We start from the raw sequence: 16,573 nt of genomic DNA on the forward strand, positions 1-16,573 counted from the left end.
ATGGAGACACCATGAGACCAGGCTGGTGTCAGCCACCTGCTTTTCCACTGCAAAAACCATCAGCAGTGGACTCTAGGGTGAGGAAGGAACACCAGAGCTGCTGTGGCCAAGAGATGAAATGAACCTTCCCGAAGGTCAGGAATGTGTCAGGAGCAGCTGAGCTAGGTGAGGCTGTGCAGGGTGCATTCTGGGCCCCAGGGAGGGCAGCTGCAATCTGGCCAGCACAGGCTGAGTTTCAGCCTGTCCCCCAGAGACTCCAGAAAGAGGCTCCCTTATCCCTCTATCCTGACCGAGGCCACAGGATCCAGCTACTCTATGGGCCACTGATCAGCTCTGGCCAGAAAGTGAGTTTTGGAACCAGTTATCTAGTTTTTTTCACAAGGGCATGCAGTCTGTCTTGGGAACTACAAGTAGAATATGTGCTTGGCATGCCAAGAGACTGAAAGGGCCCTCCTGGGTAGGCAGACTTTGCTTAAGGAACATGTGAAACCTCAGATCTTCCTCTCTGCCTGGATATCTGAGAGGCATCTCCTGCCTGACTTCAGTCCTCATTATTCAGGGTCCTTGAAGTCGGCCAGTCAACATGCTCAGGCTGGCTGAGAGTCACCCCTAGTCACAGAGGAAAGAGTCCACTGTACTCGGTGAGCCCACACTGGGTACTGGGATGGGCACTCTGCAGGGTTTGAGGATGCAAAGCTCTGGCTCTCAGGTAGCTTACGTGGGGGTGGAAGGACAGGGCATCTCGTCTCCTCTGGCACTGGCTAGAGTTCTCAGTGAGGGCAGTTGCTCACAAAAAGAATAGATTTTCAAATATCCTGCTGGACAGTCACAGAGGACCTTGAAAAGCCTGTTTATAATTACAGAGGCACAGAATCTATAAATAAAAATACTTTCGCAGTTGTAACATACCCTGAAATTTCCAAGAACGCCATAAAAGAACAATTGTATTCCTTTTTAGTTTTAATTTTACTTAGAGTCGTCCTTTCAGAAAATCATGGTGGGTTTTTCTGTCATGAATATAACACACCTACATCAATCTGTGTTTGTAATGCTTCATTCACAGTGATCCACCTACAGGCACAAGCATCCAGCTGCTCCACTGTGTTGGTCTAGTGTAACTGTGTCCAAGTGTTACTGAAACTCATTAACTGATTACAAGTTACTTTCCCTTTTTCTCATTTAGAGTTAAGGCATGTATTTACTATTTGCTGGGTAAGTTCTACTACCAATCAGTTTCACTTCAAAGTGGTAAGCGGCGGAGGCGGGTATTAGAAAATAGTTGTTCAAAAATAAAAAGGAGCACTGAATCTGGTGGGGATGGGAACCAACCACTGCTCAAATCTTCCCCAAGATGGCCACAGGGATGCCAAGGTATGAGCCAGTACTGCCCTCTGGTGGCACATCAGGGGGACACCGCAAGCACAGGCCGCTCTCCCACCCGCAAGAACGTGGCGGCCACAGGTCCTGCCCCTGGCTCCCCACCCAGGCCTGACCACCCTTCTGCTCAGCCTCTACGACCTGGGAAGAAGAGGCAGGTGAGACTTGTCTCAACCTGGTTTTCTCAACCCTGCAAATAACCATTTAACCACCTGTCCCACCAGGGAGCAAGCTCAGGTTAAATATTTTCCTCTCCTATAAAACACCGCCCGCCTCGTACAATTGGGAGAACAGAGACATGCACAGTGCAGAGACCCAAACTGACACCCCAACTGCTCAACAAATGTTGGCTCTTGTTATACTCGTCACCCCTGGGAGCCTGAGGGAGTGTGGCCACAGGACAAACTCTCACTCCTGCTTTTTGGACTGTGGAGGAGCTTGTGAACCCCTGCTAAGTACGAGGATCTTGAGTCTTTGGGCTCTGATAGGTCTCCTTCCAGCCCTCCCCAGCTCTTGAGGCCTGACAGGATTCCAAGATCTGCGCACCAGCTTTGGAATCAGGAGGCCGGAAAGGCTGAGATCCGGACACAGCACCGCCACACACTGAGTAACCACAGGCAAGACACCACTATGGGTGTCACCTCCAGGTGCCCCAAAGGTCCGGGAACTGACACCTGTCAGGCCAGGCCTCTCTAGAGACTGCTCTGATGAGCAAACCACCTGTCAGTGGATGGGAGTGCAAGAAGAGAGAAATTAAAACAGGGTGACTTGGGGCACCCAGGTGGCTCAGTCGGTTAAGTGTCCGGCTCTGCACTGACAGCACGGAGCCTGCTTGGGATTCTCTCTCCCTCACTCTGCCCCTCTCCCACCCATGCATGCAAATACTCCCAAAAATGAACTTAAATAATAAAACAGGTTAACTTTAAAAACAGCACCAACCAGAGATTTTCATTTTCTGAAACTATGCAAGTTTATTCTCCATTCACTCAATAGCAAATCTGTATGTTCAAAATGATTGAAATTACAAAGTATTAACTGTAGTATGGGATTGTGATTGCTTAGCGATTACCAAGGAAGTAGAATCTGATTAGGTATCAGCCTACAAGCTATAAGCTGTGTTGGGCCTCAATGCAGGGAGGTGTTTCAACCTTTGCAGAATCTCAAGTGTAAAATGTATAGCCTGGTGCTGATTTCCAGACAATCTTCAATCCCTCCAGTGGAGATTCCCCCCAGCAATCTTCGACGCTGTAGAAACTGAATGTCGCTTTTTGGGTTAAGGTTGGAAAATCATGGGCCATCACTCAGGAGGACCCAGGACCTAATGGTGCATATCTAACACATACCTTAACTAAGGATCCAATCAGATGGTGCTGGGGGAAATGTCCCCAAATCATGGCGATGGCAGGACCTGCACACTGAAATGTCCAGAGTGCCTAGCAAAAATAGCGGGATATGACAGACATCAGGGAGTGGTGAGGACCATGGTACGATGGAAAATGCATGCCTTATCTAAATGCAGCCACTGCTCAGCGCTCCAGGTGATGCAGGAACATACGTGCATTACACAGGCTGGGTCTGCTGCTCCTTAAAGAACACACCTTCAGAACTGGGGGGATCGCAGGAAGAGGTCACAAAAGGACTTACGATTTGGACACATTAGGTGAACTAAGGGAGGATTCAAGGAAGCTGTTTGGGAAGTAGGGGATGACTGGGTACCTTAGTAAGGTGAGAAAATGAACTGAGGCTAAAGCTATCATTCATAAAGAAGTGTATTAGAACAGGGAGATACCTGGTTATTTTTTGCAGACTGGACAATGTTCATGTTCTTCTCTGTGTGCAGGCACAATTACAAAATGGGTCTTTTGACTTTGGTCACGGAGCAGTCTTGTAGCTATGTAGGTATTCTGCAAGATTATTCAGCAGGACAGAGACCCCACTTTTAGTAGCAAGTCAGCTCCTGGATGGCAGGCATTGCTTTTCTTCCCTCTAATTGTCAGATCATTGTCACTAAGGTCTTTTAGGCCTAAATTTGAAGTAGCCGAGGACACATTTACCTCTTGAACACAAGCAGAGCTCAGAGGGTTTAACCTGAACTTCTCTTCTTAAGAAGTGAGCATCTGGTAGGCTTTCCATCTTAAGTAAGGGTCAGGTTGCTGTAGTTGGTTATACCCTGAGGTCAGAGGGTTGAGTAACAGGGAACTAGTGGATTAATCTCTCAGGATCTATACCACTTCCTTCTGTAGCTGGGGCTCCTGTGGTTAATCTTGTAAAGACTGCTGAACTGGTTTCTAGGTAGTGGCACCATTTTACATTCCCACCCGCAATCCTACTGATACTTGTTATTTTCTCTTTGTGATTACAGCCATCCTAGGGGATGTGAAGTGGTACCTCATTAAGGTTTTGATTTGCACTTCCCTAATGATGTTGAATATATTTCCCTGTGCTTATTTGGCCATTTGCTTATTGTCTTTGGAGAAATATCTATTCAAATCCATCGTGCCTTGGGTTGTTTTTTCTCTTTTTATTGTTCTGTAAGAGTTCTGTGTCCTGGATACTAGATTCTTAACAGATACACAATCTGCAAATAGTCTCACCCATTCTCTGGAGTTTGTTTACTTGATCAACTTTGAAGTACAAAAGTTAGAGTCTGCTGAAGTCGAACTTATTTTTCATCGGCTGCTTGTGTTTTTGGTGTTGTAGCTAAGAAACCACTGCCTAGTCCAAAGTTATGAAGATTTACACCTGTTTTCTTCTAAGAGCTTTATAGTTTTAGCTCTTACATGTAGGTCTTGGATCCATTTAGTTTTTGTATCAGAGTATGCACAGGATCCCAGGTGATGTACGTGCACAATGAAGTTGAGAAACACTGCCTTCAATTACTAATAAATTCCCATTTCCCTTTAAGTAAGTTGTTCTAACCGTGGCAGCATATTACAGTCACTTCAGCTTTAAAAACTTATGCCCGACATTACCCACAATAGAACAATTCCACTTAGTCTGGAGCAGGCTTATTTTGTCACCTCTACAGTTGCTTCTGATGTGACGCCAGGGTTGGAACTGCTTCCTCTTCACAGATTACGGATTTCACCCGCATGCCTTTGCTCGGCTGGTTTGCACCTACTGTCTGCTTTCTATGTGACGTTTGGATTTCCAAAGGTACCACATTAAGACTGGGATTGGTGGTCACAGTGCATACAGTACACGAGACTGTAAGCTTAGTATCTGGATGGGACACAAATCACATTTTGATCACTGAAAGATGGAGGCCATACTGAGTGGCAGGATATGCAGACAGAGTGGAGATAGGTGTGAGAAGAGGAAATAAAGAACTTCAAGACTGTTGTGAGAAAACCTAAGATCTCAGGTTGGCCAAGAACACGGTCTACAACTAGCTACATTTTAACATCTAGCTGCCATATTCTGTTTGAGGCATTATTTGTCTTTGTTCCTTTTCTTTCTTTTTTTCTTGAAAGAGAGGAATGGAAATTGTCAGAACTCTTGTCTTTCCGCTGCAAATCTAGAACCACAGAACCAATTCAAATGGGTCAATGGCCTATACATAAGAGCTAAATTCATAAAATTCTTGGAAGAAAACACAGGAGGAAAATCTTCACGACCTTGGATTCGGCAATGAAGTCTTTTTTTTTTTTTTAATTTGTTTTTAAGTTCATTTACTTTGAGAGACAGAGAGCATGGCTTGGGGAGGGGCAGAGAGAAAGGGAGAGAGAATCCCAAGCAGGCTCCACACTGTCAGCGCACAGCTACATGTTGGGCTCGATCTCATGGCAGATCATGACCTTGAGCCAAAATCAAACGTCAGACACTTGATTGAATGAGCCACCCAGGCGCCCCTTGGCAATGGATCCTTAAATATGCCACCACAAGCAAAGTGACAGAAGAAGGAAAAAAAAGATAAACTGGACTTCACCAAAAATTAAACACTTTTGTGCAAAAGACATTATCAAGAAAGTGAAAAGACAACCTGCAGAAAAGGGGGAAAATATGTGCAAATCATATCTGAAAAGATTTAATATCCAGAACATATAAAGAACTCCTACAACTCAACAACAAAAAAACAGAATTAAAAAGGGACAAAGGGCTTAAACATTTCTCCACGGACAACATACAAGCGGCCAATAAAAAAGCACAAGAAAAAATACTCATCATTAGTCCTTAGGGAAACGCAAGTCAAAACCACAATGACATACCAATTCACACCAGGAAAATGGCTGTAATTTAAAAACAAACAGAAACAGAAAATACAAGTGCTGGCGAGGATGCAGAGAAAACTGGAACCCATACACTGCTAGTAGGAACGTAAAATGGTGTAGCCACCGTGAAAATAGGCAGTTCCTCAAAGTTAAAACTGAAAATTACTATACATGATCCAGCAATTCCACTCTAGGTATGTATCCAAAAGAACTGAGACTCAAACTGATACTTCTATACCAATGTTACAAGCATTATTTACAATATCCAAATGGTGGAAGTGTCCATCAACAGATGGATGAATAAAGTGTGGCCTGTCCATACAATGGAGTGTTTGTTATTCAGCCACAACAGGGAATGAAGTACTCATACATGCTACAATATGGATAAACCTGGAAAACATATGAAGGGAAAGAAGCCAGACCCAGAAGCCCAAACATATTATGTAATTCCATTTAAATGAAATACCCAGAAGAAGTAAATCCAGATAGAAAACAGACTAGTGGCTGCCAGGGTTGTAGAGAAATGGTTAAGAGACTGCTTAATTAATGGCTATAAGGCTTCCTCTGGGGGAGATGAAGTTCTGTATGATTGTGATGGTTGCACAACACTGTGAATTTACTTAATACCAGTGAACTATACACTCTAATTGCAATGAATTTTATTGCATCTAGATTATCACAATTTTTACCAAACGAAACAAAAAAGAACCCAAACCACAGGCTTTCCCCACAAAGCAGAGCCTGTCTCGCTAACCTTATTACCATGCGCTAGGACAGCAGACCAGAAAAGGGGCTCAGTCAAGTGTACACAGTTCTTCTACAGTATTCTACACATAGGCAAGTTACTACTTCTTCCTTGGGAAAGAGTAAGCATTGAAGAAAATTGTGCTCCTCTAACATTTTCCCCCTTCTGGGATCATAGTTACGGTAAATTAAGATAGTTACAAATCCTTTGACATTCTACACATCAAGAAGTGGGGCCTAGGACCGTTAAATCTAGCCAAGCTAAGAATGACCATTAAAATATGGGAGAAATGACACTAGACCAACTCAGGGCCCAGACCTTTAAAAACTGACAGCGTTCAGTCTCTCGAAATACTTGATCTTGAAACCTATCAACCATGTTGTAAAGAAGCACAAATACTCTGTGCAAAGGCCCACATGCACAGGAGATGAGACCCCGACCACACTCCCAGGTGAAAGGACGTAGGAATTAAACACCGGTGGCAAGAAGTTGTCCCAAACGTAAATACCCCAGCCCCTGTGCAGTTGCTCCAGCAGCATTCACCAAGTCCTACCCAAACCGTGGGGTAGTTTGTTACGAAGCAGTAGACAACACAGCACAGGGGAAATTCCCTTCCCTCTCAGAGCAGCTTTGGAAAAAGAAAAAAAAAAGCTAGCTTGAATACACAGAAGTACTTCAGCACTGACCTTTTAAGGAAAACTACTGGGACCTCTAACGTGTGCCTCGCTCTGTTTTAAGCACAGAGTGGCAAGTAAGACACACTGGTGCTGTGGATCTGGGACAGGCTACGTGTCAATCGGGGAATCTGGAATACAACAAATGTTCACAAGTTTAAATTGGGATTACAATCTGAGCGCGTGTTTCATCGCTGTCCAGCTCTGCAAGAAATCTCAACCTCATCCTCTTCCATCACACAAAAGCTGTGGGGCGGGGGGTGCTTTTGTTCACTCCTGAAAGGGCTGGCCACAAAAAAAAATTTCAGAGGGGCTGGAACGTACCACTCCTAAACAAAGGAAGGGAATATGATGGCTGGAGAGACAAAGAAAGCCTTTCCCTCACACTTCAGCCTGTGTAACAAAGGGGTGCGTGCATGTGTGCTTGCTTATTTATAAAACCTATTCTGGGGATCACAAGCTAGTTAACTCCTTTCTCTTTGTACTTTTTGGTAGAAAACAATTACACCGTATTCTCCACCTAAATCAAGCTTTCCCCCACTCCAATCACTTGTACTGGAAGACAAATATGCCGTGGTACTTCCCATCTTAAAAGAATGCAAGAGGCTAACTTCCTGCACACCACCACCACTCTCCTCGACAGCTGTGCCCCCATTTCTCTGACTCTCTTTACTTCAGAACTCTATGTCTGCTGATACCTCCTTGGTGCACTCTAACCAGAGTTTTACCCTCATCACTCCATAAGACCCCTATCACAGTCCCGAAGGGAGTAGCTCCTAATATTCAAACCAAGACGAGCACGTAAAGCAACACAGTTCATTTACCATCTTCCTCCTTGTGAAAGCGTTCCTTCCTGGCTTTCAGGGCCTCTCAGTTCTACTTTGCTGGTTTCCTCTCCTCTCATCTCCCTCAACTGGAAAGTAGGAGTAAACGAAGGCTCAATCCTCCCAAAGTGTGTTTATCAACACTCACTCCGCAATTCATCTGGTCAGGATTTCTCAATCTTGGCACTGTAACATTCCGGACCAGATAAATCTTAGTTGAGGGAGCCATCCTGTGTACTGCAAAATGTCTAGCTCACAGGATGCCTACAGCAGCCCCAATCGTGATGTCAAAAAAATGTTTCTCCAGGGGTGCCTGGGTGGCTCAGTTGGTTAAGCATCTGACTCTTGAGGTCACGATCTCACATTTCGTGAGACTGAGCCCCATGTTGGTCCCTGTGCTGGCAGCGTGGAGCCTGCCTGGGATTCTGTCTCTCTGCCCCTCTCCTCCTCTCACCAGCTCGTGCGCATGTGCGCTCTCTCTCTCAAAATAAATAAATATTTTTTTAAAGAAATGTGTCTCTATGGGGTGTCTGGGTGGCTCAGTCAGTTAAGCGTCCGACTTCAGCTCAGGTCACAATCTCACAGTTCGGGGGTTTGAGCCCCGCGTCGGGCTCTGTGCTGACAGCTCAGAGCCTGGAGCCTGCTTCAGATTCTGTGTCTCCCTCTCTCTGACCCTCCCCCGTTCATGCTCTGTCTCTGTCTCAAAAATAAACATTAAAAAAAACATTTTTTTTTAATTAAAAAAAAATAAAAGAAATGTGTCTCTAGACATTGCCAAGAGCCCCCTGGAGGGCAAAATCACTTCTGGTTGAGAACCACCGGCCTAGTTCTTTGGCTTTCAATACCAGATATATACACTGGCAGCTACACAACTTGGCCATAGCCTGAACCTCTCTCTTCCAACTGCCTTCCTATTATTTCCACTTATATGTCCTATCAAGTACATCCCACTTAACACATCAAAACAAAACTTCAGATTTATACTCCACCCCATAGATGTCTGTACCTTGTTCACCCTGCTTGACACCTCTCTTGCTCTTAACCTCAGTTTTATTCATCAATAAATCCAACTGGCTCTGCCCTCAAAACATACCTCAAATCTGACTTCTTAATACCCTCCACTGCTACCAACCCAGTCCAAGCCCATGTGATCTCTCGCCCAGATTATTACCTCCTGTTTCCCTGCTTCCACCCTGGTTCCCCTAGCCCGTGGTTCTCACCTAGGAACTTGTTAGAAATGCAAATTCTCCTCCAAACCCAGAACCAGTACATCAGAACACCCTGAGGATGGGACACAAAACCTGTGGTATTAAGTCTTCCATATCTGAGGCCACCCCCCTCCCCTCATGTCTCCAATCATATTCCCTACAGCACTGTCTCCCTTGCTCACCTTGCCCAGGTACACAGAACTCCCTGTGTTCTATAAACACTCAGAAAGCTCCCATCACTGGGCCATTTCATTGGTTGTCCCTCTTCCTGGAAAGTTATTCACCCTCGCAGGTCACCTTCATGTCTCTATTTAAATGTCACTCTCAACAAATCCTTCTCAGACCACCTACATAAAATAACACCTTCTTCCTGAACTAGGCTCCTTACTCTGCTTAATTTTTTTGCCAGAGCACTGTTACTACCTAACCAAGCTAAATGTATAGGTTCTGTTTATTGTTGTCTCCCTACATTCTCCTATGTAAACCTCAAATGGACATGTTTTATTTACTGCTATACTCTGAGCAACTAGAAAAGAACCCTATACTTAACAGATGTCCAATAAATGTTAACTTTCTAAGGCAATGGCTGCCTGTGGTTGATTAAAGGAATGATACAAATGTGCAGTCAAGGAAGAACATTTAATATTACTTAAGTAACGAACAAGATTTCAGAGCAGAAAAAAAACACATTAAAACAAAACAAAACAATGAAACAAACACAACAACCCAAACCCAGAACTGTAAGGCAAATGAGAGGGACAGAGTGCAGCAGTCGACACTAAAATTAATCACTTCAAATTAATCACTGGTGAACAAGGCTTAGGAAGACTTCAGATCCGAGACCAGAAAGAACGGCAGGTAGGCTTTACATAAAGCATGACGACAGATAAAATACAAGAGAAGAGAGTACCATGTGCAATACCAGAGAAGTGCAGGTTTGCTAAGGACACTTTTCCCAAGATGTGTTCGGTGAGAATGGATTAGACAACTTTAAACAGATTTCTTTAATGCAGGGCTTCCTGGTGATGTTAACATGTTTAGTGTTAATCTCTAAGAGAGGAAGTAGAGTATGCAGCATTTCCCTGCCTTAAGCACACAATCTTGTGTTTTGTACAAGCAGAGACATGCAGCCACCCTTAACTTGTATTACTGTTAGTGACATTTTCATCCGTCTTATTTTGTTGTAATTTGCCTACTGAATTAACATAGTAATAATGTCTCCCCAAACAAGACTCCTTTCATTCGTATATTTAAGCAGAGTCTGCCGCTCCAATTCTGAACACACAGAGGCCAACTGCCATTTATCTGACTGTTCAATATTCTCTACACTTTGTTTACAGTACCACAAATCTTCCACTTGGGAAATAAGATTCTGAAATGTTATCTTCACGATTCCATTATTTATTCAATTTACAATTAATAACCCAATATGAGAACAATGTAAGCCTAAAATATTTTAAGTGTTCTTAATGCTTTTGAGAGTTTTTAAGTATTTTGAACTCCTAAAAAGGTATTTAGATCTAAAACATATTAGAACCAAACAACAACAAGATAGTACCATCGCAGCAGCTGTAAGGTACTCAAAAGATCACCCAGCCCGGTGTGCTGAACAGGCCTCACCAGCACTTTTACAGCAAAGATATCATGATGTCTTTACTCAAAGTCAAATAACAGTTAGGTACCAAAAGCAGCAAGCAGAGCCCAGGTCACCTGACATCCAGTTGGTTATCTTTTTAATACACAATACAGTGTATACTCATTTTAATTGGGGAAACTTAAAAACTGATAAAGAATGATTTAAGTGTGATAAAATCTGGGGTAAATCAACTTCAGTAGTCTTGAAGACATCTTTTTCTATCTACAAAAGAGGCAAGACAAACCAAGTGTAAAAGCTAGAGATTTATTGTTATTTTGTGATTAATAAATTGTCAAATTGGTTATGACACTACCCCACACTGTATACCACCATTCGCCAGTACAAAAGTTTCTTGACCACACTGAGGCATAAGGCAGAGAGAGCAAAGACACATGAATATCATCCTTAACAACGTCCTCTAGTCCTGCCTCTCCCTTGATCGTCATTCATGTTTTCCTTCTGGGGAAAGTGTCAGAACTGTGCACGGGCTGGTGGGCAACCTGGCCTCTTGACCTTTTTTAATAGCAAGCAACTTACGGAAGTAATGGAATTCAACTTGTATTTCCCTTGATTTTATTGGTCTGAACTCATTTTAGGTTACTTTAACATTTTAATTTCCTGTAACTGTACATGAGAGAATATAACGACCTAAGAGAATACTGAACCAGAGTCAGCCAAATATATTACTGACCCCAAAGTTATGTTTTAATTGGTCCTAAAGGAATGTACCACACCCCAACAGTTTGAGAGTTAGGCAAACAGAACTTCTTTGGGGAGGGAAGAAAAAGGCTGTAGAACAACAGCCCAATGAATTCAACATTGTTAAAACGGCTCTTTGTTTTTCACCCCTGAATGATACCTCTTTACTACACTATATGCACAGAAATCCTAACAGAATCTTGGTTGCCAGTACTATTTAGGCTGGCCCAATCCAGGAGAGACCCCCACCCCCCGCCCCCAGCTCCCCTTCTCTGAGGCTCTGAAAAGCACAATATTTAACTATTTCTTAATAGAACTACCAAAACACTTCAGAAACAAGTGGCTCACAAATCATTTTAAATTTATGTATTGCCTGTGCATGAGAAAACTGATAAACCCAAAAGATAGTTCTATTTTTATATGGCAATTAAAAATAACTGAAACATCAAGACACTTTCAGTGAAAGCAACATTTCAATTACAAATCGTAATGCCTGTTAAACTACCTATGGGAGAAGCTGAAGAGTCCTAGGCAGATGCACTTTTGGGCTGTACTACAGTGCCCCTTCAGTCTGCGCAAAGATGAAGGTAATTTACAGTCAATCTGTGAATGTTGACACAATGTTACATTATGTTGTCTGTACAATTAAATGTCCTTAGAGAGATAACCAGAATCAGCTTTTCTACTATATTTCCAACAAACCTAACCGGCACTTTTGCTGAGAGATGTTTATCAAAGATGCTGTAAGATTCTACACAATTAGGAAATACTCAGCTTTAAAGTATTTCCTTATCTCCACTTTTTTGGTTACAAATGCTTTGCTCAGATAATCTATTGCAGTATGTTTCTAGAAATGCAATCCCAAATGTGCATACTATATTGTATACAAATAAAGCAAAAACTCTCAGTAGTATAAATCTTACAGCATTTTGTTTGCAAAACTACATGCCAAAGTCACAATAAGCAATATTGTACCACAAATTATAGAGCGCAAATGATTTGCTTCTTTTTAATGCTTTTATTCTACATAAATTACTACCATAGGCTAATGTTTAAAAGCAAATAAACTGGACAGATGCAGGACAAAAATCTGTTCACCCAACTATAAAAGGTGATTTTTTTTTTTAAAAATTACAATAAATGCAGAGTGTTTGATGCATGCAGTAGCCTTAAATGAAAAAGCATTGATTCCCACCGTTAAAAAAAAAAAAAAAAATACAGAGAAACCCACACATCTTACTGCACTCCACCTTAAAATGCATCATATTGGGTTTGTTTATAGCACAGAATTCCAAGAGTCAAAATGAAATAAAGCGGGTATTTTAAAGATTTAAGAGCCGTTATCAAAAATAAATTACATTTTCTCAAGATACAGAAATGCTGCTATGATGGCTGGGAGCCCAGTAACCTTTCAATAGCGGCATTGATATCACCTCCTGTTGCTATTAGCGCTTGCAAGTTTGCTTCACGGTTCAAAAATCCCATTGCACTGAGCTGTTCCAGTTGTTGCTGAAATCTGACTTCTGGATTCTGTAGCTGTTAAAGGGAAATAAAAAAGAAAAAAAAAAAACTAACCAAAACTCTAAGGAAAATCAGTCCGTGTCACACCTAAATAAATGCTAAAGTTCTAATTGCTTTCTTACAACATATGCTGCTCTACTAGGCTATAAAAGCACTGGCTCTCTTGAAACATGGTCAACATATTTAAAAGTCCATTAGCACTTAATTTTGTTACTTTAAATAGTCTTATTTATACTTAAATGATCCTGTCAGATAAAGCACAAAACTCTGCTTAAAAAAAAAAAAAATCGCTTAATAAACATCACCCATTAGATATATTTAAGAAGCTGATAAATATGCAGGAAACGTAAGTATATATACAAATTAGTTCAGAATTAATGATTTTATTTTGTACTTATTGCCAGTGTCCTCACATACACAATTCTAAAGTTCGAATGTGGCTTAGAATGGACACCGGATGCCTGCACTGGCCAGTCACGTGTCCAGGACAGCTCGAGGTCCAGGCCCACGGAATACACAAACAGCTGCACCAAATCTTTTTCCAGAAATGAAGACAAAAATACACAAATGATCAATCAATCCTGGCTGATGTGATAATTAATGGGGAGGCCTGTAGACTGTTCAACTTCTATAACAATTCTGTCCAATACCTAAAATCTTTTCTTCTTAATAATTCCATCAATATTACACTGAGCCAGAAGCCATATATTGGGAATACAAATACTTCTATAAGACAAAACCCTGTCCTGTTTCTTTAAAAGGCTTAAAATCAGAAAGCATGCTGTATTACTGCCATGCGGAATTATGGGGGCAATCTACTGTAGCGGTTTGAAATGGCTACCATCTTTGTACAATGGCAGATTCTTAGTAAAGCTAATAAATGTTTCTAGATGTAAGACATTATTAGAAGTCTACATTTTTAAGCCGTATTTGTGAGGTTTACATACGTTACACAAGTTCCCAGAGGAGATGGTAGTGGGTAAGGTGAGGTGGGATTTTTTTCTTTAAGTCAAAATACAAGGACTAGACAGAACTGTAGTTACCGTAGGTTTAGGAGGTATTTGGGATAATCAAGTGTATGTTCCTCCCTGACAAACTTTTATAAAATACAACAAATTTCAAGTGATTTCCAAAGAGGGACTCTAAAAAACGCATTTTTAAAGGCAACTTCCAAATAAGGCAAAGTTGCAGCATTTCTTCCCTACAACTTTAACGTTTCATTCAGTGTCTAATAGTACACCCAAGTCATTCATTTTTGTAATGCCTGTTTTATAAGAATGTGCTTTTTATGACATTCTAAACCCCGAAGGACTGTCTCTTTCTGTTTTTGGTTGTTTGTAGAAATTTCTAAGTTTCCAACAAGGAATATAAAATGTGAGCAGAAAAGAATCTTTACCTGAGGATTTACTCCAGCGAGAGCCTGCAGCATTTGTTGGATGAACTGCTGGTGTCCAGGTTCAGTGGCTCCTGTCGTGGGACTTGGGTTGTCACCAGGCGCAGAGTTAGACCCGCTGCTTCCTGAAGAGCCTCCAGTGCTTCCTAATGCCCCCAGGCCAGGTGTAAACCTAGGAAAGCACAAATTGGTCATAAACCCTAAGCTCCTGCAACAGGAGGCCAGACCAGGCCAGCTGATGGTAAGCTGTTATCTTCTTAAAATGAGCATTTTCAACTTTGAAAATTAGGTCTTGAAAACAATCCCAACAAAAATAGGCACAACGATACCGAAGTATGAAATGCTCAGAGAGAAGAAATAACCACTATGCACTTTCAAAATCACCCCCAAATAAGCATACCCTGGGATGAGGCCGGGGGCTTCCGTTGCTAATGTCTGTAAACCCTGTTGAATCTGTAACAAGGCCTGCATCGCTCTAGGATTTGACATTGCTGATAATGTATCCGGATTCTGCATCTAAGGAAGAAAGAAAACAGGTGGTTAACAAGGGAATTAAAATCAGTGAAAGTAGAATTTAAATGTTTCTTTGCTGTGTTTCTGGAGAAAATTTACAACCTTACTCCCAGACACTGGTAATCCAGAATTTCTTTCCCCAAATAAACACAAGCACCTCCTCCTTGACAACAAACCTAGTATGCAAATCATTAACTGACCTCCTCCCAAGTCCAGCATGAAAGCCATTTTTCATAATGAAAGACAATCAGGAGCTACGCTCCCAAAGCCACAACTGTTCCCCTTCTCCAACAGAAGATAGAAGTGTTATTTCTAAGAGACAACCTCCAACTGCACAAGTTTATTTAACATGGTAATATGGTGAAAGCCACCTATTCCTCCTGACCAAGCGTTATCTGTTGCCAATGTAACAATTTTACCAGTAAGATACACTCTAAAACCATAGTTCCAAATTTGAAGTTAATACGTGTGTCCTGAGTTCAGCTTCACTACTTCCAAATATACACCACCTGACTGACCAAAAAAGATAGGCTAACATTAACATCATTACAATAGATCAAAGACAATAACTAACCTTGGATAATGGCTTACAGGCCTGAGATCATTTGTATGTTTAAAAGCCCTACAACTACCAGTTTCAAAACACCAAGACTGACTTCTCTTTTGTCTTTTTAAATAATAAAATACCATTCCAATCTCAAGTATTTTTTTATAATAAAACCTTCCTTATAGAACAACTCTGCCAATTTTAATCTTGCTAATTCCGAGTCTGAGGAAATGAGATCTACCCCTCAAAAAGAGACATTCCATTAATTTGAGGAATTAAAACATTACAAAGAAACCAAAGCTGTAAAATAGGATAGGGTAGTGCTCCTTCCCATTACTCGAGATTAGTTAAACCATAAAGCATAACATGACACAATGAAGCACTTCAAAGTTAGTAAAGTGAAAGGAAATGGTTTATGGCATTAACGAAGCATTCAGAATCCTAAATCCTCAAAAGCAAAAACAAAATGGTCCTTTCCTCAGAATTTATGTTTAAGAAATATAAGCAAAAGGTCAGCAGTGAAATGGGGCTCAGTTAAGATCAAGCTGAATTCTCTGTGAATTGACAGCATTATCAAACTAACTTCTATGTTTTGCTATCAGCCAGAGAAGAGCAAGGAAAATGTTTATCATCAAACTTTTTCAAGCAAATCATTACCGAAGATAGCTAGCATCTTTTCTTACTCACTTGTTGGAGGAAAGTTGGGAGCTGTTGTCTCATTTGTTCTTGAAGCTGAGGATTTCCAGCAAATAGGGGATTATTCAGCATCATCTATGGGGCAAGTGTTCAAACAATTTTAACTGGAAATATCTGAAACAAGTAATGTACCTTGTTTAATAGTCTATCTTCCCCCAAGTGCCTAATCTGGCACTTACAGGGAGGAAGGTAGAACATGAATAAAAAAGGAGAAGGGAAGATACTGTCCACAAGAGGGATCTCCAGAACAAAAAAAAACAAAAATAAAACAAAAACGAGGCATCTTCTCTCTCAATGAGAATGGTGATTATGATAATGACATGCAATATCCTAAAAAATAAAAACAATCATTTTCTTAGGATTTTCCTTGAGCAAAGGTGAATATTTGCCCTTAAAAGAAAAATGGGGGTAACTGGCATTCAGGAGGATACATTTTCTGCTACACTGACAGAATAAACATAAGCATCAATACATGAAACGATACATGGCTTGCTTAGACACCTCAACACACAAGTGTTGCACAGAGAAC

At 41.5% G+C, this 16,573-nt stretch overlaps 1 protein-coding gene across 2 annotated transcripts in view; it reads right to left on the bottom strand.

Moving 5' to 3' along the window:
* Positions 1 to 10,925: 10,925 nt before the first annotated feature.
* UBQLN1 (ubiquilin 1) overlaps positions 10,926 to 16,573 on the bottom strand; it is a 45,289-nt gene continuing 39,641 nt past the window's right edge. The window contains exons 8-11 of one of the 2 annotated variants that reach the window (XM_011288266.3): positions 16,036 to 16,119; positions 14,689 to 14,804; positions 14,292 to 14,460; positions 10,926 to 12,910 (exon numbers count right to left, since the gene is read on the bottom strand). In XM_011288266.3, the coding sequence (XP_011286568.1) occupies positions 12,758 to 12,910; positions 14,292 to 14,460; positions 14,689 to 14,804; positions 16,036 to 16,119 (522 nt within the window). In that variant the 3' untranslated portion in view covers positions 10,926 to 12,757. The remainder of the gene's footprint in view (positions 12,911 to 14,291; positions 14,461 to 14,688; positions 14,805 to 16,035; positions 16,120 to 16,573) is intronic. The other variant, XM_011288267.3, reaches the window with a different exon arrangement.

The sequence above is a fragment of the Felis catus genome, chromosome D4, assembly GCF_018350175.1.
Source record: "Felis catus isolate Fca126 chromosome D4, F.catus_Fca126_mat1.0, whole genome shotgun sequence".
Classification (NCBI taxonomy): Eukaryota; Metazoa; Chordata; class Mammalia; order Carnivora; family Felidae; genus Felis; species Felis catus.